General features: G+C 42.1%; 1 protein-coding gene across 2 annotated transcripts in view; it reads right to left on the bottom strand.

Annotated features, from left to right (window-relative positions):
* Positions 1 to 24,225, bottom strand: part of otud5a (OTU deubiquitinase 5a) — a 39,087-nt gene extending 14,862 nt beyond the window's left edge. Inside the window, exons 1-2 of one of the 2 annotated variants that reach the window (XM_085344105.1) lie at positions 23,395 to 24,225; positions 16,572 to 16,665 (exon numbers count right to left, since the gene is read on the bottom strand). In XM_085344105.1, coding sequence (XP_085200231.1) covers positions 16,572 to 16,665; positions 23,395 to 23,982 — 682 coding nt within the window. In that variant the 5' untranslated portion in view covers positions 23,983 to 24,225. The remainder of the gene's footprint in view (positions 1 to 16,571; positions 16,666 to 23,394) is intronic. The other variant, XM_085344106.1, reaches the window with a different exon arrangement.
* Between the last annotated feature and the right edge of the window lie 1,180 nt (positions 24,226 to 25,405).

Here is a 25,405-nt window from a genome sequence, read left to right as displayed (position 1 = left end):
AGAAACATTCAAGAGGGAATCTCCCAGTAATCTCCCACTCAGAGCAGTGGCATGCACCCCGGTGCAGGATCTGGAGCACAGCGAGGTTAACCCGCGGGTTAGTCACACATGCACAAAAACCACAGTTTACTGACCAACAAGTTCTCAGAAAAATGGTGTAAAAGAAGGGCAGCTTCTTTTTTTTTGCAGATAGCCACACTGACTCATGCTGGGATTAAATGACTTTTAATGTGATTGTATTGATGCAGACACGTGTTTAATGCTGCAATAAAATTTAGCAAAACTTCAGTTTTGCTAAAGTTGTGACAGTTTGGTACAAATGACAGTGCAAACTCCAAAAACTCCGTCAGTTTGTCTAATTTCAGGCTTTTTTTGATAGAATAAACATGTTTGATATCATTACACCTTTTCTTCATTGCAGCTCATCCAAAAAGACACAACTTTGACTGGCAGAGTTTGCAAAAGATCTCGTGAACTTTCACACCACTGTTGTCTTCGTCCATCTTTGCACGTTTCTTCAGACTATTTTATTGCTAAGCATCAAGGTGCATTAAACTGCATCCCTTTCACTGCAGGATCGCCAGGATCTGTTGGTCACTGGGTCAGTAACCACCCTTGGACCACGTTTTGCCTACGTGAAGCCTTGGAAGCCAAGTTTGGCTTGGGCAGCGAGATGGTTTGTGCAGGTTCAGTGTTTTTCAGCAGCAACAGGTGCATCTGAGAGTTTGTTGAACAAAGGCATGACGCAAGAAAAGCAGACAGGAGACAAGCACAAAAGACAGAAAACCAGGAGAGGAAGGGACACATGCAACAAGGAGAAGAGAAGGCAACAAGAGGAGAAGGGAAACATAGGAGGAGACAAACAGGAGACGATAGAAGACACAAGGAAATAAGGCAGAAAAACAAAACAGAAGAGGAAACCAAAGCTAGGAGAGGAGATGCGAGACAAGGAGATGAGGCAGGACACAAGGAAATGAGGTAGGAGACATGAGCGGAGACAAGATGCAGAGGAAAAGGAAACAAAAGGGCGAATTTGAGTTGGTTGCTGAGAAATACCACACACACCACGACAGATAGACTTCTGCAGAATTAATAATAAACCACATGCACACACACTCACACCCACACACAAACACGCACACATAAACCACAGCGAGCGTTGTGATTGGTCAGCTTGGACAGCTTTCTCAGAAAGAGGTGGGCCCTCACAGAACCGTGTCCGTCTTGTTTGTTACACCACTGCTGTCAATAAAGTTTTTATCTGAAACTCGCAGTTTGACTCCACCCTGACCGCCAACACCAGCAAAGGCTTCTGGGTACTGAAGTTCAGAAGCAAGCTTTAAATTACCAGCAGCTGGACACTAACATGGACAGAAGGAATGTAGATCCTCTTGCTGCTGATTAGATCTCATTATTATTAGTATTTGTTCATAGTGATCAATAAAAACAAGTTATTATTGATTAGAAATATCAGACATTGAAAATATTAGCAGAACCAACATTCTTGGTAGCAGTATTCATATCTTGGTAATCAAGCTTCCAGCTGACCAATCAGAGAGCAGAGGGACGTCACCATCTCTTCTGCAGAACTTTATCAGCTCCGAAGCTCCGCCCCTGTTTTACACATTCGAAAGCGGGCCGCGGACCACAGAGGCGCCACAGTGACGTGACGTGTGGGCCGCTGGGCCTCACGTCCTTCCTCCTTCTGCAGAATTAAGCTCACTGTCAAGCAGGAACCTCAACTTCCAGTCAGAGGTCAGCTTTAATAACATCAGGCGACCTCAAACAGAGAAGTGCGGCGACTTTGTTAGGTCCTTTAATATGTTCAAAACCTGAAGGTAAACTTACGAGTGGTTCAGATCAGCTGCAGTTAACTGACCCCAAAAACTTTTTTGTGTTTGCGAGCTGGCGCTCCACGACCTCACTCCACAACGTCCGCCTCCCTGCAGCTGTTTATCCAGCTGTTTCAACCCTCAGAGCTGTGAATCCAATTAAAATGTCAAATTCTGACACATTTTTATCTACCGGTATAATTGTCTGACTGGTTTTCATATTCTTCATACGATTTGTTTTATAGTTTTCTTCTATTTTTGAAGTATTTCTTACTATGTTTCAAAAACGCCTTCATTCTTCACTTGCAGCCTGACCTTTCTTTGATTCTGCAGAAGTTTAACTGTGTTGTTTCTTTAGACACTGAGTCACTTATTTACTCGTAAATAATGCAACATGAACTCAGAGATTCACAAGGAGATTGCAGAGAATTCAAGGGGAAAGTTAAGAGGGAATTTCCTCACAGCTCAGTGTAGGTGTCTGTATTTGTGTGTCTGTATTTGTGTGTGTCTGTGCACTGACTCTGGGTCGGTTTTGAGTGACCAGCTCCAGCCGACCTGACACTTTGACAAGTTTAAAAGACTTGTTTGTCGAGCTGAGGTGACCGTGACCTGAGCAGCGGTGCTTTATACTTATGACACACACACACACACACGCACACACACACGCACACACACACGCACACACACACGCACACACACACACACGCACACGCACACAGTCACTCTGTACAGGTCTTTGAGTTCTTTTTAAATCCTGCAGCAGGTTTTAGACTTGTGTCAGTGAAATTGAGATGGAAACCTTAAAATCGGACTGAACTTTGTGAGTGAAACTGAGGAAACATTCCTGCAGCTTTTCCACTTTTCTATCAGGATGCTGCACAGATGAAGAATGCTCTATTTCAAAATAAAAGCTGTGTCTTTTGAAACTCGGCGGTTTCAGTGGTAAGGCTAAACTTTTATTCTGGAGAGAAACGTTCTCCATTTTCGGTTTGTGTCATACTCTTTGCAGTTTCACTGCCACTCAGCGAGTAGTTGGCAAGCGCTTGAGGACAAGTCAGCTTCTTCCACACAAACCACAGGGCATCACAGCATCCTGCTGCAGCCCCAAAGCAATCGCAAGGAGGTTATTGGTGCAACAATGTCTTTGCACCAATTTCAACCTGCAGAAACCACAGAAAACACATTTTCCCTTTACAGAAAAATGTCTTTCCTATGGTTAGTTGACCACCTGGCAACCATCCTGCAGTGGCTGGCTGATGGTCACTGACCGGTCCTAAGTCAGTGATAAGTAGGGATGGGTACCAGTATCCGGTTCTGACATAAACGGTCGTAACCAGACCGAAAAGCAGCACACATTTCGGTGCTTTTTTTTCCTGAGCTGTGATACACTTTAGATTCTAGCCAATCATTTTACGTTTCCGAGGATAGTAGGCGGGGCCAGGTACGTACGTTCTTTAAGAGCAGAGCTACAGATTAAAAATGTCCAAGGCGAAGCGGTCAAAACTCTGGCTGTACTTCACAGCAAAAGATGCAAACTCAGCAGCAACAAGTGCTTTAAGGTGATACTGTGATACTGTCAAAGGAGGTAACACCTCGAATCCAATGAAACATCTGGCGACGCATAGCGTTTTTTTTAAAAGCTGAGAAATGCGCTGTATTTGATAGCCTGCTGCGAGACCTCACACCGTGCACATCTACTGCGGGTGTGGTGCCTGTTATCGGACCCGGAGTTAGCAACATCCCCCAAAAACCCGAAGAGGAGAGTCCTGGCCCCTAGCCCTGCCAGTGTAGCAGAAATGATGAGGATGATGATGCAGCAGCAGCCGTTCTTCTCTGCGTGAGTAGCTTAATGTTGTTCGTGTGTAATTTACGTTGAGTAGGCTAACCACGTTATTACATTAATGCATGTAAGGTGAACTAGCAAACATCATCATAGTTACATGCGGCTGTCTTCTTGTTTAATGACAGATACTCCCTTCACCCTGGCCAAAAAGGCTAAAATGACCAAAGAAAAAGTGGAAAACAGCTAAACATGAGAGGTTTTGGATAAAGTTTGTGTTTTTTCCATTGTTTAAGCACTGCTTCCAGCCAAGAGTGATACCATATATGCCCCATAGCTGCAGAAAAGGCTAACATTGTTATCTTTTTACAAAAAAAAAAAACAGCTGAACATGAGAGGTTTTTGGACCAATTTTGTGCTCCATTCTTTAAGCACCGGCACCGTTTCAAAAGTACCGGTTTGGCACTGGTATCGGAAAAAACTTAAACGATACCCATCCCTAGTGATGAGCCTCTAAACATAAATAAGTGAAACTATGACAACCGTGAGTGAAAACCTCTCCAATGAAGTATAACGTTGGACGTTTACCGACTTGTGTCGGGTTAGCGGATAACCCTTTTGTCACTTCTTGATCTCAGCACGATGGAGACCAAAAATCCTAGAGGCTTCCAAATGCTAAGTTCAGAGAGCAGTGGGGATGTAATGGTGGAGACAGACAGCTTTTTGAAACAGTCAATGATATACTGTAACGTTAACTTCCTTTTGGACCATTGTAGGAACTACAGTCTTTGGTGGGGAAGTATCCTCCTTCTCTTTCCTGATACAGCCGCTCAGAGTTTGTTTTTTGTTAATACTTTGCACTTTTTTTTTTTCAATAGATGGGCAGAAAAAAAGATTTGCATCTTGTGTCTGTTGTCAACACTCTTCAAGGACCAAGAAGAAGATAACCGTAAGTGATCTTTCAGGAAGATGCCAAACATCACGGTCAAACAGATAAGATGGCTGTTGAGGAACAAATGCAAACCATGTTTATTGTTTTGACGTCTGGCGCATTGTCCACACACAACAGCTCCGCCCTACTGCAGGTACACAACAATGATTTCAATCACAATGACAAAAAATGTGCGCATGAAACCACGGCAGGTGTAAACACCTGAGGATGCCCGACACACCTGAACACACACACACAGTTATACAATCTCTGTAACTTTCCACAACTTTTTATAACTCTCAGTCTCGTAACAGTCAGAATCCCAGAGAAACGAATCCAGATGGAGTCGCCTGATGCTGGAAGGGTAAATTTCCAGATGAAAACCAACGGGAAAGTAATTTTCTACACTCACTGAGATTTTTGATATTGGTCGCTAAGCGTTATGTTGGGGTCATCTGGGCAAACTTTGAAGATACCTGACTTCTTCCACATTTTTAGGTGCAGTCAGCAATTTTTCCTGGTTCACTGTTAATGTTACATTTTGACCATGTGACCATTAAAAATGTCTGTTAGACTTTGAATTAATGAAACTCCGAATAACTTTTTTTTTTTTAAACACCAGTGTTTTTCGTTTGGCTCTTTGGGACATTCATGTATGCAGGAAAGAGTTGGGTAGTTGCAACTTTTTTGTGGTAATGCACCTGAGTACTAGTACAGATGTGGATTATCACAGCATAGTTGAACCATGAACATCAGCTGTGATACTTTTTTTTTTTTTTAAACATTGTATTTTTGCTAATTATTTGCTTTTAAACAACTAAATATGATTCTATAAAATTATTTTATATGAATATACACTATAAATTAGCTTTTTAATTATTAGTATTTTTTAATATCTCAGAATATAGATTTTTTTCTTCATATTTTATCTGAATTTTTAAACACTGTAATATGTTTTAACATTTTCTTTATTTTCTGAAACACAGAACCCCCTGAGACCGTGGCTCAGGGGGTTGGGAAGCGCATCTGTAACCGGAAGGTCGCCAGTTCAATCCCCCGGCTCTCTGTCCTGGTCGTTGTGTCCTTGGGCAAGACACTTCACCTACCGCCTACTGGTGATGGCCAGAGGGGCCGATGGCGCGATATGGCAGACTCGCTTATGTCAGTCTGCCCCAGGGCAGCTGTGGCTACAACCGTAGCTGCCTCCACCAGTGTGTGAATGAATAGTGCAATTGTAAAGCGCTTTGGGTGCCTTGAAAAGCGCTATATAAATCCACTCCATTATTATTATTAAGACAAACTGACTAAAATTAATAAATATATCACTTAGTCAGCCAATCTCTGTATTTGTAGCTCAGGTTCCCGTCAGTGCTGCAGGTAACTCCAGATTCAGGCAATGAAGACACAGACTGTGAAAACTAATCAGGACTCAAGTTTGGAGTTTACCAGACAAACTGGAACAAACGACGGGTGTCCAGTATGAACTCAAGACTGCACACACACACACACACACACAGACAGATGTAGAAACTATGGAGATTCCACCTCACATACTCCCATGTTTACACAAACTGTCTGGACACAAACACTCAGACATTGCTCTTACAGTAACACAAGGTCAAAGGTCACTCTGACACAAGTCCCTCTCTCTCTCTAACACACACTGTGTGACTCATCGGCAGCAGGAGGTCGTCAGAGTTTCCCTGTGCCCCTCAGTGAGGTTTCTTCGTGAAGACACTTCCTCTGGAAAGAGGTGACCTCTGACCTCTTTCCAGTCTAGCTGCTGCGACAACCCAAACATCATCATTCAGACGGTGAGAGAGTTTAGGGCCCCGATCCTTCCACAGCTTCAGCAAAGAAACATCTCAACTCTTCAAGTTCAACTTTCAGGCATCCTGACTCGAGCTGGACCGACCAGCGACTGAATCTGCGTCTTTGGAGAGGGCCAAAAAACAGAAGTTGCTGCTGGCTGCAGTGAAAGAATTCCATTTATGTTTCCCGCTGTTATTATTCAGTTTAATTTTGCACAATGACATGAAGTAATACCGTGTGATTCTCATAAGATGTGACTCATGCGTCGCTCTTTTATAACATTATGAGAAACTACAGAGGACACTTCAAAAAGAGAGCACATGTAAACTTTTGCAAGGGAATGAACAAAGAACCGTAAACACCACCAGAAAATTTCCGAGTGTGTCAATGATTCCATTTAAATGATCAGCATCAATAAGAGCTAACGGGATGTGTGCAGGTAACGAGTCACGTTTGTACAATGAAGAATGGGCACGGTGTTTATTATTATAATCAAATAACTGCAGGAGAACCACTCCCGATTTTCAACAGAACTTTATAAGCTGTGTTTTAATGTATCTGTTTACGGGACGTATGCTGAGCACACGCTGCCCTTCTGGGGAATTAAAAAAAAATGTACGTCCTATCACAACAAGTGAACGAGGACAAAAATGGCCACGCTTTGAAGTACACCTCGTGCATGTAGAGGGTGCAGGCATGAAACCATGGGGAAAATGATTTTTCCAGAATAAAGTTCAACAAAAATGTTATCAAACCAGAACTATAATAAAAGTGTAGACGATACTTAAAACACCAATTCAGACAAAAAAAAAAGTCTTAAAGCTTTACAAAAGATTTAAACTTTGAATGACGTTTACGTGCCCGAGAGCTCGTTCGGACATGTAAATTCAGCCTATTTGTTGTTCACGTGCTAAATAACGTGAACCTGCATCATTTCTGTGTTTGTTTGTGTGTAAAATCCCTGATAACAGTTTTGTCCCGCATTTGTTTGTTGGGATCTGCTCACCGTAAACACAGCCACATAAACAGATGAGCTCACCACAGTACAAATCATCTAAACTTTAAAAAGTGCCAAAGTGTCTCTGAGTTCAACCCACAGACTCGGTCACCTGATTGGCTGAAAGGTCGACAACTTCTGCAGCAGAACTTTTTCCATTCACGGTACACGCTGTGACAGCTGGGACACATGACTGTCACGTCATGTGAGCAACAAACAGCTGTGTGAGCCAAAACAATGAGTCGAGACTCAAAGTGCTGAGTCAAGGAGGAGAGTGGCGACTCACAGCTGGAAAAGACTGTCGGAGACCTGGGAGCCAAAGTGTCTCTGATCGCTGGGAGACGCTGGGATCCTATCAGACCACCCAGTCCCCCCAGTCTGCGTGTCAATGCTACTGATGAGCTGGGAATCTTGTTAATTACCATTAACCCTGAAGTAACTCAAATGACAGAGTGGATTCAACCTTGAGCTTTGCTTTTTTATTTTTTAAATGGCTCTGTTTGAGTTTAACATCTATGCCAGACATGTCGATGTGGAAAAGCAACACTTTGAAGCTAAAAATCAAACAAACACCTCGTGATTCTGATCTGACTCCTGGATTAACAAGCCAAACCTGCTGGGTTATAAACCTAACTCTGTCCTGATCTCATCGCTGACAGTAAAGCGTCGAGGAAACTGCAGTAAACATGCAGTAAAACCAGCCCCGGCTGCAGCACAGGCTGGGATGAGCCGCCTGTCACGAGGTGCTGCTGCTTTGAAAACTGAAATCCACCTGTGGATGCATTCAATGACACTCACTATTTTTTTTATTAAACGCAGTCGGCTGATCTGAACCGACATGAAGTGAAACTGGACGCATGCGAGCTGAGCAATGAAACACGCTCGTCACACTCTGCTTTCCACTCCTGTGACTAACCACGACCAGCTGCAGAGCATGCTGGGAGCACGACTGCGACCAGTCGGCCGTTGCACAACAACGTCAGACATGGGAGACGTTTCCTAATATTTGGAGAAAGAAAAAACCCCACAAACACGTGGGTCTAAATTTTAAAAAAAAAGCAAACACACACACACACACACACACACACACACACACACACACACACACACACACACACACACACACACAGGAATGTGTCGTCAGTGGAAACACACACCGTGTCTCAGCCGTCTGAACTTTACTCTGCATGGTTCAGGTCCAGCTCACATGCTGGAGGCAGCTTTTTTCTGTACTGTACAGATTTTAAAGCCATTAACTTTCAGTCGACATAATAAATAAATAAATGTGACACTGTTTGAGATCAGCTGTTTGTTGCTGAGCAGCAGCTGCTGTTGGCATGCAGTCAGGTCAGGTGTGTTGGTATCAGCTGTTCCTCTGTGTGTGTGTGTGTCAGATGTTGTTAGGCAGCAAACAACTGAGAAACACAACCAGACAAAGTCACCTGAACAGGCTGAACACACGCACACGCACTCTTTCTTTATCACATGACAAAGAAAGTTAAATCCATAACATTTGTGCACGGTGTTGTTCGGGATGTTTGGCTGTTGATGTGGTTTCTGGAGAAATCACTGGTGCGACTCCTGAACCTACTGTTAGCATTTCCACACAATCATGAGAGAAGCGTGAGAGAAGCGATCGATCGAAGCCAAATCAATCATAGCTCATCAACTGACGAGTGCTGTCAGTTACAGTCTCCATGGCGATTAATTAGGGAAAAACTGCATCTGGCACCGATGTGGTTTGAAAACAAGACGTTGCTCTACAGATCTGTGCTTTGTTTGTGCTCCGAGTGTTAAACGTGGTCACGGGACTGAGAGAGCGATCGTTTCTGCTTTCCACCTTAAATCCAATATCTACTAAAATGGAGCTCTGTGGGCAGTTAGGAGGCGCTAAGATTGTTTGAAAGAAGACAGATTTTCCAACAATCTGGTGGAAAAATAAAGCCTGTGGAGTGAAAACTGTGAGCTGAGCAGCAGGTTAGAGAGCAAACTGTCAAGGCAAATTTCCGAGCTGGCATTCGATTCGCGCACGTGCGAGAAATGTTAGAGCTTCAGCGTTGTTTCTACAACAAACAGAGTCGGGACAAGAGACGTGCCAAACCTTTGCAACTTTTTCTCCGTAACAACAAACTGTGGGAGTTTTCCTTTGCAACTATCCCGCCAATAAAAGAAATACCTGCATGTCTGCCATTTTTAATGACCCAGCAGGAATGTGAACTCACACCCGACTGTGTTTACAGGTCGTTCATCAGCATCAGGCGTTCCTGCATGCACAGAGGTGAAACGCAAGAGACGTTTTGGCTTTTCCCCTGAAGGACATTCACCAGGATGGCAACACCTGTAACTATCTGTTTCCATCGGGATTGTTTTTCAGGGCTTGTTTTAAAAGAGGAGAAAATATTAAATATTTGAAATTTCATGCAGATAAAGTGAATGAAAATATCTGGGACACTTTGACTGCTGCAACTGAAGGTTTTATTCATTTTATTCACATCTGAAATACTACTGGGGGGCAGGACACTTTAAATGTCACCTCATAAACGTGACGGGTCATGAGATGATTAAAGAAAGAGGAATGAAAAAAATGTCATTTTTTCGACATTTCTGTGAAAGTCGAGGATTTTTGTGGAGTATTTGATATGAAAAGTTACCGAGGAGTTCGCTGAACCTAAAATGAACTCAAAAACCTTTACAGGCGACGGGGAGACAAAATCACACGCCGACTTTATCAAGTGAGTCGCACACGTCAGAAACTGATCTAATCTTATCGTGCTGTAACTTTAAGCACTCGGGTTCATTTCAGCGCTGACTTCAAATACAGGGAAAATATCAAAACAATTATATCACTGCATAAAGTTTTGACATGAGTGTTGCACTAAAATCAACATTTTACTTTTCCTGTATTTTTAATACTTTAATGTAAGGATCACAAGCAGTTACTGAGACAAAGAAGAAAATGTCTCTTCCTGCTGGATCTGGTAGGAACGCTGAGACATTTGAACATTAGGAGGAGTCAAACCTGCAATGATAAAAGATTGGAAACTGATCTAACCTGAAACCGTGTGCGGTAACTCCATCTTTAAAATGTTAAAATCTTATTTTGAAAGCAAAGTCACCTGAAATGCAAACACTTCAAGCATCACAACTCTCTGAAAGATCTAAATTAACGTTGTTGTTTTTTTTCTGCCACATTGTCTTTCCTGTAAATCATCCCGTGGCACGGTCACAACCCCTCGGGCTGGGTGCCATTGATGCGAAATGCTGCCGTTTCCCCTGCAGCAACGAGGGGGGAAACTACAACTCTCACCCACCCACGCAAAAACACACCTGCCCACCCGAAACAGAAAGTGGTCTTCAAGGTGTGAAAGCAGGTTTAACACATCAAAGTGAGATCAGCTGTGTGTTTTTGTTTTTGTGTGTGCGTGAACAGTGCGAGTTTTACTCCAGAGGTGTCAAGTATGCGGTAAGACCATTATCACTATACAGGCATATAAACGGATGTAACACAAAGAGTAAAATAAATATATGTAGTTATTATTATATCGCTAAATATGACAGTGTTGTGCTTTTGTAGTGCCATTACACATTTAATAAGCAGATTTCAGGGTTTTTCCTGCATGTTAAAGGAAGATTTTGTCCTTCCACCAAAGGAAAATCACCAAGACTCATTTCCTATATTATGTGGGCAACTCATATTTATATGGCTTTCATGTGTAGTTGCAACTTTGAGCCTGGAAAATCCCTGGATGTGGATCATTTTTTAAATATTGCCCAGGGTGTTCATCACCTCTTTTGTTGGCAGATGGATTAAATGTGAATGTTTACTTATATTTCTTTACATTAAAAGAAAAACAGGATAATAAATAACCGTTTGACTGGTCAGGCCAACTGCAGGAGTTTGACGCTGGACCATCACTGCAGCTCCAAGTATTAAAGTAAAAATTTTAAAACGTGTTTTCATGGGGAATACCCCCCCCCCCCCCAATAAAACAAACAAACAAACAAACAAACAAATAAACAAGTAATAAGAAATGAGGATGTTAAGGGCAAAGGGTGGACTGTAAAATATGTCTTTTAATGGCCTCTGTTGTTTGATGCTGGCTCACCTTAACCGCAGAAAACATCCCAACACTCACAATTCTGACCATAAACTCGGGTATCCTAAACCCAGCAGCAGCGTACCAATGAGCTGTGTGCTGTTCCAGAGGCTCCTCCCTGACATAACAGCCAATGCGATACAGATTGCAATCTTTGCACATCTGGTTTTCCAGATGTTTGACCATCTGTAGTTGCTTTATTATATTAGGCTCAAATATGGGTCAAAAAATAACAATAAATACTTCGTCTGTTAATCACTGGATTTTCTGTACGCTGTGATCGCGCTGACAGAGGGGTTCGGGTAAGTGTAAGAATAACAAGAGACCAAGCGAAGAAGACATTCAAGTAAACGTATAGGCACCAGAGGAGGTGACTTCTGGGAAATGCATCAGAGAGAAGAAACGGCCTCTGAAACCAGACGCGAGATGAGCCACAAGTGGACTAAGAGAAAATGAAACATGACACTTTTTTTTTTCTTTCATTGCACGTGTCATTTTAAGGTGCACGTCCATCGCCTCACAATCGTTAACCTAAAAAAAAGAAACAAAAAAATACGCACGACCATCTCTCTGTCGCGCTCGCCCGACATCATACATCGGTTATATCGGGGTTTTTCCCCCCTATCTGAAGTACGAAACAACATAAGCTTCACTTTCTGTGAATGTGTTGCAGGTTTTCAGTGTGTCTGAGCACTGATGCTGATGTCTGTCGTCAGTCACCTTTCGGAGGTAGACCCACTATGTGGGAATAAGTTTGGAGAGGAAGGTAACACGAATATGAAATCAAGTTCCAGTTCCGAGGTTGCGACCCTTCTGGGTCCGGTAAAAACTATTCAGGTTGTATTTGGTTACGTTCCATAAAAGAAAAAAATGATCAGAATCTGCTCTGAAATTCCCCCTTTGGTCAGGCTCCATTAACCACTGCAGCACCTGCAGCTAAAACATCCACCGTGTTTGAAAGATGGGCGGAGCCACTGTGAGATCAGTGGTAGTCAAGCCTCGAGCTGAGCTTATCACCACTGTGGTGTTTTGAAAGTGGACACAAAACGAGAAGGGTGGCTCCGAGTGTGAAACCAAGAAATATTTTTTTATTTTACAAGAAAAATGTTGTTTTCTAAAGGAGTTACTAGAATGACAAGAAACTACTAAAGTCGACCCCTGCTGGCTATTAGAAAGATCCATCTATTTTCCTGCGCTTGTCTAATTCAGGGCCTATCCCAGCTGCCACAGGGTGCGAGGTAGGGCACACCCTGCACAGGTAGAGCTGGGCGATATGAGATTTTTTCATATCACGATATGTTTTTTTCATTTCAGGCGATAACGATATCTATCACGATATAAGCCAAATAACTATATTTGTAAGATTTAAATGTGCCGTTGCTCACAAGTAAAATGTGAAATAATCAGCAGCTTGTTTTTATTTAAATATTTATTTCCCATAATAAGTTCAACAGGGTAGATGTACTTAAGGAACATGAGACTTTTTCAGATAAATAAAGGCAAATATTGCAAACTACACAAAAGGCAGCCGCTAAAGCGTTTAAGTTTCAAAATAGAACAAATGAAACAGACTAAATTGTCAATTCCACTTAGAAACAAAATATTAATTCTAAAAATAAATCTTAGTTTGTTTTACAGAAGATCAGACAAAACTGACTAACTTTTGTCAATATCAAATAAACTGAGAACTAAAAGGAAATTCTCAATCTCTCCTTGTTGTATAGCTGAGCTTTTCAAACAGTTTTAACAGTTACTTTAGTCTGACAAAAGCCGAATGACGAATTAGCGCTTCCAGTCAGAGACTGAGGCTACGTCCACGCGTACACGGGTATTTTTGAAAACGGAGATTTTCCGTTTCCGTTTTAAAAAATAATCCCGTCCACACATAAAGGCAGAAATGAAGGAAAACGCTGCTATGAACATGCCAAAGCAGCAGGTGGCGCTAGATTCCTAACCATGCAGAAATGTTGGCCAATCAGAAGTCTAGAAGCCTCGGTGGGAAAAAGTAAACAAAGCTGGGGCATAGAAGCAGAACCGAGTCGTATGTGTGGAGGGACAGTAACTGTGTGTATATGTAAGCATTTAAACACTGCAGAGAGTAGAATTAACAGTATTGTAGAAATTCATTTCACCGAAACAATAACGTGGCGCACAGTGTGACGCATGCACCAGTTTATTGTATTTCCAGACTTGCTTTCGGCACAGTTTACAGTGCACGCTACTCTGTTTTTTGTCAGACTTGAAATAGCCGAAATACCTTCACACTACGGAACTTCTATGGCTCTTCCGTTCGACAATCTCTCCGGCGTTGGAACCATCATCTGTTTTCTCTTCGGTCACGCTCGGTTGATTTTTCTAGTCGGCACACTCATTTCCTCCATTACGCGCTGGCTCCATTACCTGCTGGCTGCTTCCCAAACAAACACACGTGCGGCTTGGCACTTGTGCTGTATGTAACAAGTCACGCGACGTGACGCTGCGGCTGTGATTGGTTCGGCTCTGCGCTACTTAATTTGGATTGGCTGACCTTTTTTTTTTTTTTTTTTAAGAGGACAAGAGCGGCGAGGTCTATCGCGATAGCTTAATTTCTCTATCGAGTAAAAGTTATATCGCGATACATATCGTTATCGTTCTATCGCCCAGCTCTATGCACAGGTCACCAGGGCAGCAGGGCTAACATAGACAGACGAACACTTTCACACCTACAGCCAATTTAGAATCACCAAACAACCCAACCCCACTAACTGCATGTCTTTGAACTTTGAGAGAAAGCCAGAGTACCCGAAGAGGAGAACATGTTACCACCACACAGAAAGGCCTTGGCTGGATGGTGGATTCAAACCCAGGACCTGCTTGCTGTGAGGCAACAGTGCTAACCTCTGTGTTGTTAGAAAGATGGCTCAAAACACGTGCCTTAAACCCGCCTTCTTCTAAATGGCCAGTAGAGGGCTCCTATGGGCTGCAAAGCAAAAACCAGTTGTTCAGAAGTTCTGAACACAGGCCCCGGCTCCTTTTCTCTCTGCAAACACTTTCCTGCTGATGTCACAGGCTCAATCGCTAGTTTCAAATCTTATTTCAAAAAACAAAGCTGATTTTGTAAGTTAGGGGGAGGGATGGTGGATATACTGGACAAAGGGTGGTGATGATGCCAGGCAGGAGGGAAAGAGGAGGACCTCAGAGCAGGTTTGTGGATGTGGTGAAGGACAACACGCAGAGGCTTGGTGTGACAGAGGATGGTAGAGACGGGGTGAGATAGGGAGACGAGCCACTGTGGCGACCCCTAAAGGGAACAGCTGAAAGAAGATGACGATTACAGTCAGGTAGGATTATCCTGAGTGTCCTCACCAGCCAACAACTCATCACAGTCAGAGCGTCTCTTCACTTCTGGTTACAAAACACCAAGACGGCGACAACAAAGATCAGTCATCGAGGCTTCATAACAACACTCCGTCTAACACTCTGATCCCATTGTGGTTACGTCCATCCTTTATATACAGTTAATGAACTAAACAGCAACTTCAGCTTCTCTGTGCTGCATGTAAATGATCATTTTAAAACGAAAGGAAAAAGAGTGATTTTTGATGTGAGGGTTTTGTTTTTAGCATAAAGGCTCGGTGTATTCTGGTTGACAGGGTGAAACTCAGGAACAACCAGAGTTTATTATCAAACAGCAGGAAGACAGGTGTGAGTTTACAGGTACTTACAGGCAGCGCAAACACACACACATGCACACATACACACACACAGGGCCGGGGTCAGTGCGATGATATAACTGCAGCTACACAATAGCCTCTACCTGAAAGACAACCTGGACTCGACTGAAAGGACCTCTGTGTGGCTTACAGGAACACACACACAGAAACCTTCATCTTTCACAGTGTGACCCACATTTCCAACACACACACACTCATACAAAAGAACAGTCTGTCAGCATCAGAGCACCCCCTGTTGGAACAGAGCAGCCCCAGCAGCAGGCTTGTGTCAGTATGACCTCAGGACTGCAGAGCAGGACTGCTGGTGTGTTTTGATGGTAGTGTGTGCTACCGACATAACCTGCTCTGGAGCAGGTTACATTTCACAAGCAGAGAGGAAGAAAAAAAAAAAATCACAGCATGAAGGTGAATCAGTTCTCTGCCAGTAAGAAAAGCTTTTAAAACCTTTATTTTGGGCAGAGTCAGCTCACTTTCAAAAATATAATTTTTGAAAATCTGATCTTAACTGGATATTCTGTATCTGCACTTTTTATTTCATGCTGATTGAAACAAATGTTAATTTAAACGACATTTCAAAGCAAAGTGCCCAGATGTGCTTCGATGTGGCTGCTGAGTAACAGGACAAACTGGCTGGGGTCATTAACTTGAATTTAAATTGATTTTCTTTTGGAACACTTGCCAAACTCCACCTTAACACTGGCTAATGGCTGGGAAGTAGCCACGATGGCTCATGTAATACCTACGATAGAAATTATTATTCAAATCACACTCTCACCCCTGGCTACACCTCTGTGTAAAACCTGATGCTTCGCAGCTGTTGGTAAGGCTCCACCTTATCTACAGCGCTACAGTTACCTGGTAATTACCACAGGGTTTTCTAAACAGCTTTTCATTAAATAACGATCACTGTGTGACCTCTTTTCTTGCTCAGCATTCTCTTTTGTTCATGGAGAGGAAGTGACACGATTGTGGGAAATTACCTGACTTATCAGATCAGACTATGATTACTGCACCTAATCACCAATGACTGCTTCTTATGTCCTGATTGTTTCTCACACTGCTAAATCATTTTAATCGAGGTGAAATCTTTTTAAAAAATGTAAAAATGTAAAATAAAAAAACATAATATATGAAATTAATTTAGCTTAAACAAGAGAATTAACACACAGCAAAGACCTTTTTCAGCTTCGTAGCTGAAAATAGTGTTATATGTAAAATGTAAACACATCAGGGCAAACCTACTGCAACACTGCCATCTGCTGTCAGCCAGAGGAAGTGCAGGGAACCAGCTCAGGAGACACCAGAACGCTGTGTGTGTGTGTGTGTGTGTGTGTGTGTGTGTGTGTGTGTGTGTGTGTGTGTGTGTGTGTGTGTGTGTGTGTGTGTGTGTGTGTGTTTTAATTACTCACCGACAGCTCTGAACAGACACGCGCCATCCTCCTTCATCTTCTTGATCACAAATCCTTTCTTCTCCCTCAGAGCTTTTTCAAACCAGTGCTCCTGCTGAACACACACACACACACACACACACAGACAGAGTCAGTGAACTGGGCCTGAGCAGCATTATATGTGAGGACCTAGAGGACAGTTTGCTCAGTTCCATTATTGATTCATTGCTGTGTTATTTTCTAGAATAATTAAATTCACCGTTTGGTTGCTAAAGCAGGAAAATGGTGCTCAAGTCCTCCAGGGTTAGTGGCTGGACATAACAAATGAATGAGATCTTCTGCAGGGAAAAGCAGCTCCTCCCATCCTGATCATCAGTTATCTAATGCTGATCAATAACAGTGGAGCAGACACACTGGTTTCTAACACTGCGGATGTTCAGGTGATCTCAGGAGCCCTAAATACCTACTTACTCCTCTTTGAGACACTGCTGAACAGGATGCTTTTTAATTTATAAAAAAAGAAGAAGCAGCAAATAATCAAAACTAAAAACAGTTTATTTCCTTATCATGTGCACTTTTACACTTCTGTAATCACGACATACCCTGATATTTCCCTCTCTGAGGATCAGTCTAAAAGTACAGAAATAAAACTTACAATCACAAACATAGCTGTGCTTTTAACCCCAGTTTTACCATATTTATCATTTTTATTGTTTATGTGTCTAAAATGTCTCACAGGTTCATTATATTCTGTATTTGTTGATGAGCTGAGGAGCTGCACCGAGGACCAGGATAAATCACATAAGCCTTATTTTGAACTGTGAGTCATGCAAAGCTACTCTAAAATGTAGAGATGTTTTGGACTTCCGCTATGACTGTGATCATTTATATAATTTATAATCCTAATTTTAATTTAAACAGGGTTTAATTAACTCAAACTTAAATACAGGTCCAAAAAAAGCAGGAAAACAGACAAATCTGTGTCAACCGAGGTAAGAAAGTTTGTTCGCCTCAACCTGTGTGTGTAATCATCCCTCACAGGCCCTAGAGTAGAGTCCAAGAATAAAAAACACACAGCTGGAAATTAGCATAATGGCTCCTCTTTAAATAAAAAGTCACACTTGGCTCATTAGTCAAACAAAAAGTGAAACCATGAACTAAAGTCAGATGAAGAAAGGCTAAAAAAAACAATAACATGTTTAACACTGGACATCTGTCATAACACAAACAGGTTATAAAAAGCACCGATACCGAAAGTGCGAGTCAGCGACGGCTTCGTGAACAGGACTGAAAACTGGCTGGGTTTAACAGCAGGACACAAATGTCACAAGACGAGTTCTGAACGGATTCCTTCTGTCAGTGCTCGATCGCTGCTGTGCGAGCCGGTCGGACCACTTCAGGCAAAGAAAATGCTCCGATTTCTGAGAATAAAGCTGCAGGCTGGGAGCAGAACGAATGTAAAAAGCATGACCGCGGCGTGGCATCGGCCTCAGCTTTCACTTTAATACAACAACACGTCTGAAGAACAACAACAAACCAGAGACGTTATGTGAAAGAGACACAAGGAATTAAAGAAATTGCACAATTCTGTTTTATTATGCTTTGGCCTCTACAGGGCCACTTAGGGCTGTTCCATATAACGATATATATAAAAACGTCTGTGTTTCATTTTACGCAAAATAAACGTTTTGATGGTCACTGTAGTGGCTATATTAATTTCTTAAAGTTCTCTCTTTCTCTTATATTTAATATAACCACACTATGGACGGACAAGCGCCTGTTTTTATGTGTTGTCTTTAGCAATAACGACGGTAAAACCACCCACATAAACCTTTCACAATAAAGCTCAAGATCCTGTTGAGACTTTTCAAAATAAACTGAATCACGTGAAAGATGCACATTATTTACGGATGAGAAGCCAAAAAGAGCCGCCAGATGCTAAAAAATAAACCTTAGACTCAAACGTTAGAACAGGCTTTTCCCCGCAGCTAGGGCTGCACGATTAATCGTTAGAAAATCGCGATCTCGATTCATACTTATGTGCGATCTCATTTCCAAATGACAACGATTAAAAAAACAAAAAAAAAAAAAAGACGACGACGACGATTGTACCGCATTTTGATCCGGGACGTAATCTGCATGAAAACAAGCGCTCACTCTTCCTGCTCAACAAATGACAAGGGCGGAGCCTTATACCACATGATACAGAAGCTGTGCCGTGTGATGCTAAAATTAGCAGGGAAAAAACAACAGAGAGCACGTCAGGGATGACAAGAAAGTGACAGGAGAAAATCCGTCCCGGTCAACCACCCAAACATCAATAACGGGAACCTTATACAGCGCTTCCCTATACCCGTCGACCTCCCGCAGGCACAAAGAAATTACGGAGGCTATCACTTATCACCTGACCAAAGATATGGCTCCATCAACACTGTGCAAAACGAGGGATTTAGGAAAATGATCAACACCCTAGACAAACGCTACACAGTGCCGTCCCGCAACTATTTTTCTATTGTTGCACTACCTGCTCTATACACGCAGCGTCGAGCAATGGTGGAGACGGAATTTCAAGCAGTACAACATTTTGCAGCAACAACAAAACGTGAGACATTTGTTTTTTTTTATGTTTATTTATTGTTTTTATGTTCAGTCTCAACTGTTACGAAGTTGATGTGCAGTTAATAAGTGCAATAAATATTTATACTGGAAAAGAAAATGGTGAGAGAATCGTGATCTCAATTCTAAGCCAAAAAATCGTGATTCTCATTTTATGCAAAATCGTGCAGCCCTACCCGCAGCACGCCGTGTAATAAATACCCACAAAGAAAACGGAGGCTGTTACAACTTATGTCTAAAAATGTATAGTTTCATGCATCGGTTAAAACACTCGACTCCAGCTACATGACACGCAGCTGCAAACACTTCACGCAAGTCGAGCTGCCCGAGATTTACAGAATTTACAGAAAATGTTACATTTTTGGGATTTATATCGTTATCGGACGATAGATGTCTTATATCGGGATATGAGATTTTGGTCATATCGCACAGCCCTAGCGCCACTTTATTGCTGTGTTTCATTGCAGCACTTTAATGTACTTTATTTAGATTTTTACACAGAGGTTTACTTGCTGAACTGCCCGGTTTTGTTTACACGTTTCCTTCGATCGAGCTTCTTTCGTCTGGGCTATTTTTAACTTTTTGTAAAGTATTATTTGTTCTATTTATCATTATCGATATGACTTGTCGATTCTCACTGGCTCCTCTTTGAGTCACCACCATCACCAAGCAGCACATCAAAGACATTACATTCATACAAATTACTTGCATGCTGTGTGGACGCAATTCCCCTCTTTGTTATGATCACTCAAAAAGTAATTATTACTCACATTACACAGGACACTTTTCTTAAACATGTAAAAATGCAGTACATTACTTAATTACTCCCAGAAGAAAGTAATTCATTATATAGTTCTTACATTACTTTCACGTCACTGTGTAAAATGACCTAAAACACACCGCCTGAGGTAATTTCTCATTTAACAGTTGAAACTGCAGACCTACACACCAACACAAATCCTATTGAGGACACACGTATAATCTGTCTCTTAGTATTAGACAAAGCCTCTTATAGCAGAAAACAAAGCCAACAGCAAAGATGAAAACCAGCACAAACAGACTTTAAAGCGATCGCCACGGTGAATCTACTGTAGAGACATGAACAGGTACAAACGGAGGCTGCAAACTGCTCATCAGTTTGTTACCTGTTGAAGTTCAGGGTGTGTCTGCTGGGCTGGGGTCAGTGTTCACTCAGCTTTAAGTCACTCTGGGTTCTTGGCTAGTTAGCGTTGCAGTTTACACTTTACCACCGCACTCACTCTTTGTGCAGTAAAAATAAAACTAATGACCATATCCTGCACCACTATTTTCCTCCTCCGACACACAAACTGATCGTAGCACAAGTGCACGAACCGATAAGTGTGATCGACAGACAAGCAGACTAACAGCCCCAAGGAACTGGACTACTGGGAACTGGTTCTCTACGCAACTGGTTACCGACTCCCATCCCTAATTCAACCTGACATCCTCGTAATCAGCAAATTCTTTGGTACAGTAACTTTTCTATATTAGGAAAATGAGTTTGGCAAATGTAGGTTACAGAGAGACCTTTCATGTGCTATGATTTGTTATAAGCAGCCATCCATGTCCCACTGTGATATATGACCCTTGAGGTTTTTCTCTGGTGAAAAACTGACTTGAAATTGGCGCCGTTTTTCTACTGAAACTATGACATTTCCCATGATGCTGACGCTCAGAGCTGGTTACAGAAAAATCAATCTAAATTTCTAAATGAAAGGACATTCTGTCTGCAGACTGTGAAACAAAACTGATTTGGCTGCAGTTTTTTTAAAATGAAACTTTAAAGTGTTTTTCAGCATTTCCTGTTATGAAGTATAATGACTACAAAACGCTAACAAAATGAGGTGAATTGACTTGTGCCCTGTACTTGGAAGGCCACTAACTTGTTATCATATCTTGAAGGTAACATTTTGCAAGGTTTCCTTAAATATACAAAGTTATTGCACCAAAACAAACACATAAACAACTAACAAGCACACAAAATAGAGAACTTCCATCAGATGTGGATGATTTTATAATAGGCTGTTCCTTATCACTCCCTCCAAATAGATTTTTTTATCTGGCTCAATCTGAACTAAGAAGCGAGTTTGAGGATTTAATGAGGGGCAAAAAACAAACTGCTGTAAAGAGATGAACTCGACTTAAAATACAAGGAAAAAACAACAGTTTCATATATAAATCAAAGCAAAAGAAAAAATTATTTAACCTGCACCAGAAAATACTAAAGACCGGATCAGAAAACACCTCCAACATCAAACTGAGTAGCACTTCAAAGTTCATTTCTGCTTGATATAGTCGCGTTATTGATCCGTAAATATCAAACATCTATTCTGCTTGAGATTCAAATTAAAAGCCTCCCTGCAGAGTGCTTCGGTTCAGGCTCAGTTTGTCATTCTGTGGATCCCCGACACTGAGTCAAGTAAAACTTCTGGTTTAATCCCGACTTTTCAGTGTTAAAAAGGCAGTTAACATCTTAAGCTTAGGTTTACCATTGCCATGGCAACTAGGCTGCAGACCTAACCTGCTCCATGTTCACGATAAGAGAGCAAGAGGTATGAAATCACCGCCTAGTGACGAATCAGTTCTCCAGGAAACAGCGTCACCATTCCTGGAAGATCCTGCTGACCTCACTGCACTGCAGAAAGAGTGTTTAAAGTCTTTGTTTTCCTGATGAGCATCAGGAATAAATACAGATTCTTAAGACACAACATAATTACTTGATTTTTGCCTCTGGTTGACTACATTTTTTTTTTTAATTAACTGTTCTATGATTGTACGTATAATCCTAAAACAAAGAACCTATTTGTACTTGTAGACCTTTTATCAAGTCTACATGGAGACCGAGTCAGTGGATGAACCACCTCAGGATTTTTACATTTATTCTTTACTCACTCTCAGACTGTTGAACACCACCAGCAGCTGAAAGAATAACACTTTCTTACACACATATAAACAATGATTTAACTGAACAAAAATTCTAATCAGTCAAATTCGCTCATGTCTTAATGACAGAGCTGTGAGAAGTCTGTTTAGTTACACAGTCGGCTTTCTTCTCTGGCTTCAAACAGACTTTAACTTTATTACCATAGCAGGTCTTTTCCAGTCTTATTGACAAAAACGCCAAAGTGCGCACACATTCATACTAACAATCTGCTGCTTTGTCTGCAGCAGCTGTGTTACTCCCAGTCTGTATTATCCGTTTAACCATATTGTTCACAGTTTTCTATTCTTTGTAAAAATCAGGTGTTCAGCTGTCTGCAGACCTGCCTGTGTTTCTGACTTTTTGTTGTTTTTTTTGTATATTGATAATATCCATGTTAAGGTTACAGAACATACAGAGAGGATATCCGTACCCTGAACTTGTTTCATAGTACAAGTGTCCAACAAACGTGTTTAGAATTTCTAGCATGCAGTCAAGTATCTCGGTAAAGAGTTGTACAAAACCTCATCACATTCTCCAAGAAAAAAAACAAACCCTGAACATGGGCGACTTCTGAACAAAGAAAAACATTTAATTGAAATTAATCAATAGGTAAAATAAGCGTTTGGTGTTATTATATTCAACAGAGAGCTGACAAAAATGTGTCCTGGAAATAGTGGCATGAAAATATTTTAATTCTTAGTTTATATTTCATATGCGTAATATTACGATTCAAAAACGTGTATGTAGCAGTTATTATCCTTCCAATCTGGGAACATCTGGCTGTTTATTTTAGCCTCACCTGAATGGGCCGTGGAGACAAATGCAGCTCTCTTTAACAGTGTTTAAATGTGTGCCTAGAGTGTGTTTGTGGTTAGTTTTGGGGTAAATGTTTAACTGCCAGGTGATCAAACGTCCGTGCTGTTGCTATGGTTGCCCCAAACGGGTTTCTCTTAAGACCTCAGGTGAGCAGACATGATTAGCAGGTTACTTAATGAACGCCCCCTCCCCCCTCCACCACCACCAATTGTCCCCACAGCCTGCCTCTGGAGGGAAACGACTCATTGGGCTTAAGCGTAAAACCGAACAATAACAGCAATTTCTTCCCTCTTAAAGTTAACTTAAATCCTTATTTTCTGCTTCCTAGTGGCCTGTGCTGATTTTATACGTTTTGTTTTCGGTCTTTAAGTACCTGAGTTCTGGTAAAAGTGCCGGAAATCACCTGTGCAGGAGCACTAGCAGCTCCGTTAGCCTTGTTGCTAATGTTAGCTAGCGTTAGCGTCCTACCTGCTCCACAGTAGCCGGGTCCATGGACTGAAGCCGGGCGGCGTTCTCGTACTCGTCCTCGCTGTTGTTTCCGGCTCCTTCCTCCGTGTCCTGGCTGGACCCTACACCTCCCGGTCCGGTCACCCCGGGCTGGCCTCCGCCGGCCAGCGCCCCCACCACCCCACCGGAGCAGGTGCCTGCCTGCCTCCGCCTCTTGCTCAGCCCGGGCCCGGAGCAGCAGCTGCCGATGCCTCCGCCGCATCCGACGACGCCGGACGACACGACGAGCTCTCCGCGGGACCCGGCAACCATTCCGCCGCTGTTGTCCCGACCATCGCCCGGCCCCACAGGGGACACGGAGCCGACGGGCGGCGGAGAGGCCTGCTGCGGCCGGGAGCTCGCCTCAATGCTCCGCCTGTCGTCCCTGGCGGAGGGTGGAGCGGGCTGGTAGGACCAAGGCGGAGGGGAAGCCCTCGGTCGGGTTCCAGTTCGCCCTGAGTGCGGGTGAGGATGTTGGTGAGGGTCGGAGCCGGTCCGACGATCGCTGTCATCTGCGTGGTCCGAGACGCCGACCCCGGAGCTAGGCTTCTTCTTCGGGAGAATAGTCATGGTGGAGAGTGTGGAGGAAGCAGGGAGGGGGTCAGAGGGTGACAAGTCCTCCCTTTCTAGATCAAATAAGACGGTCTACTCGCCCTCCGGCCCGGCCGTTTGGCACCAATCACCGAGCTAAGGCTCTTATCGACCCGAAATGGACACAAAAGCGACGTTTCTGCTCCTTTTCAACGGTTTAGTTGAATAAAAACAAAACGCGTCTCCCTCTTCCGTCCACAGCGCGTCCGGTCACAACATCAACACAACATGACGTCACGTCCGGGACGGCTGCCACGGCACGTTTACGGCAGGACGTCAACCAGACCTTTGTTTTTATTCCGTGTTTATTTTAAAATCCAAACTTTATAATAAATATTTTATTTATTAGAAAAAATCTTTTGTTTGTATACTACTACTACTAATAATAATAGCAGAAATATATAGTTATTACTAATAATACATTTGACATGACAAACAAATACATACACAAAATAATGAGCTTAATTAAAAAAATAAATTAAATTAAATATAGAATTGCTTTTACATATAACTTTTTGCAATTTATAGTAATATTATTATTAACCTTTATTTAACCAGGAAAAGTCCCATTGAGATTAAAAACCTCTTTTTCAAGGGAGTCCTGGCCAAGAGGTGACAACATTTTGAAATTACAAAGTTACATACATATTATAAGTAACAATTACATTACGTTATACAATTTATTCATTTCAGTTAAGTATGCAAAAAGTATGTAATCAGTGTTATTATTTAGTATGTATTATTAGTATATTTTGAATGTAAATGCAGAAAAAACATCCTGCAGTTATAAGTTGCCTTTTTTCTCAGTGTCTCTTTAATCTGAACTCTCCGCATCTAAATGTGACATTTTCTTGCTGTGTGATATGAGAACTTTTCTCAGAACAAAACTGTGTAGGTGTAATTTTGAAAGGGTTAGGATGGGATTCACGACCAAATATTTCAGGTCAGTTTGCTAGCTGGAGACTTTCTGAGCTACATAAGCTCTCACACAGAAGATGGGCCCTGCAGATCTGCAGTTTATTATTAGGAACTTTCTCTCTGAACTTTTCTCTATATGGACACCTGATTTTTACTCTAAATGCAATTGCAGAAATATGAAGTGTCTTCAGATAAATAGGAACACAAGTTCACATTGCATAACATCATAATCTAAAACTCCACAGAGATAACCCAATGAACTGCCTGGCAGGCTCTGACTTAAAATGTTTCAATTTGATATCTGAACCAAGGAAAACCCTATTCATCTAACCATCCATCCACTGAGCTCATCCCAGTGTTGTGGGGGGATAGGTGGGGTACATCTGTAGAGGTCACCATTCTGTTGCAGAGATATTTACTAATACATATACCTTGTACTTTAAAAAGGCATATTTTCCCTCAGAGAACAGAATTAAATGATGTG

Source organism: Diplotaxodon limnothrissa, linkage group LG20 (genome assembly GCF_057381915.1).
Source record: "Diplotaxodon limnothrissa isolate DT_005_m linkage group LG20, D_limnothrissa_male_GT1.1, whole genome shotgun sequence".
Taxonomy (NCBI): domain Eukaryota; kingdom Metazoa; phylum Chordata; class Actinopteri; order Cichliformes; family Cichlidae; genus Diplotaxodon; species Diplotaxodon limnothrissa.
This window is presented reverse-complemented; position numbering and strand designations above follow the sequence as displayed.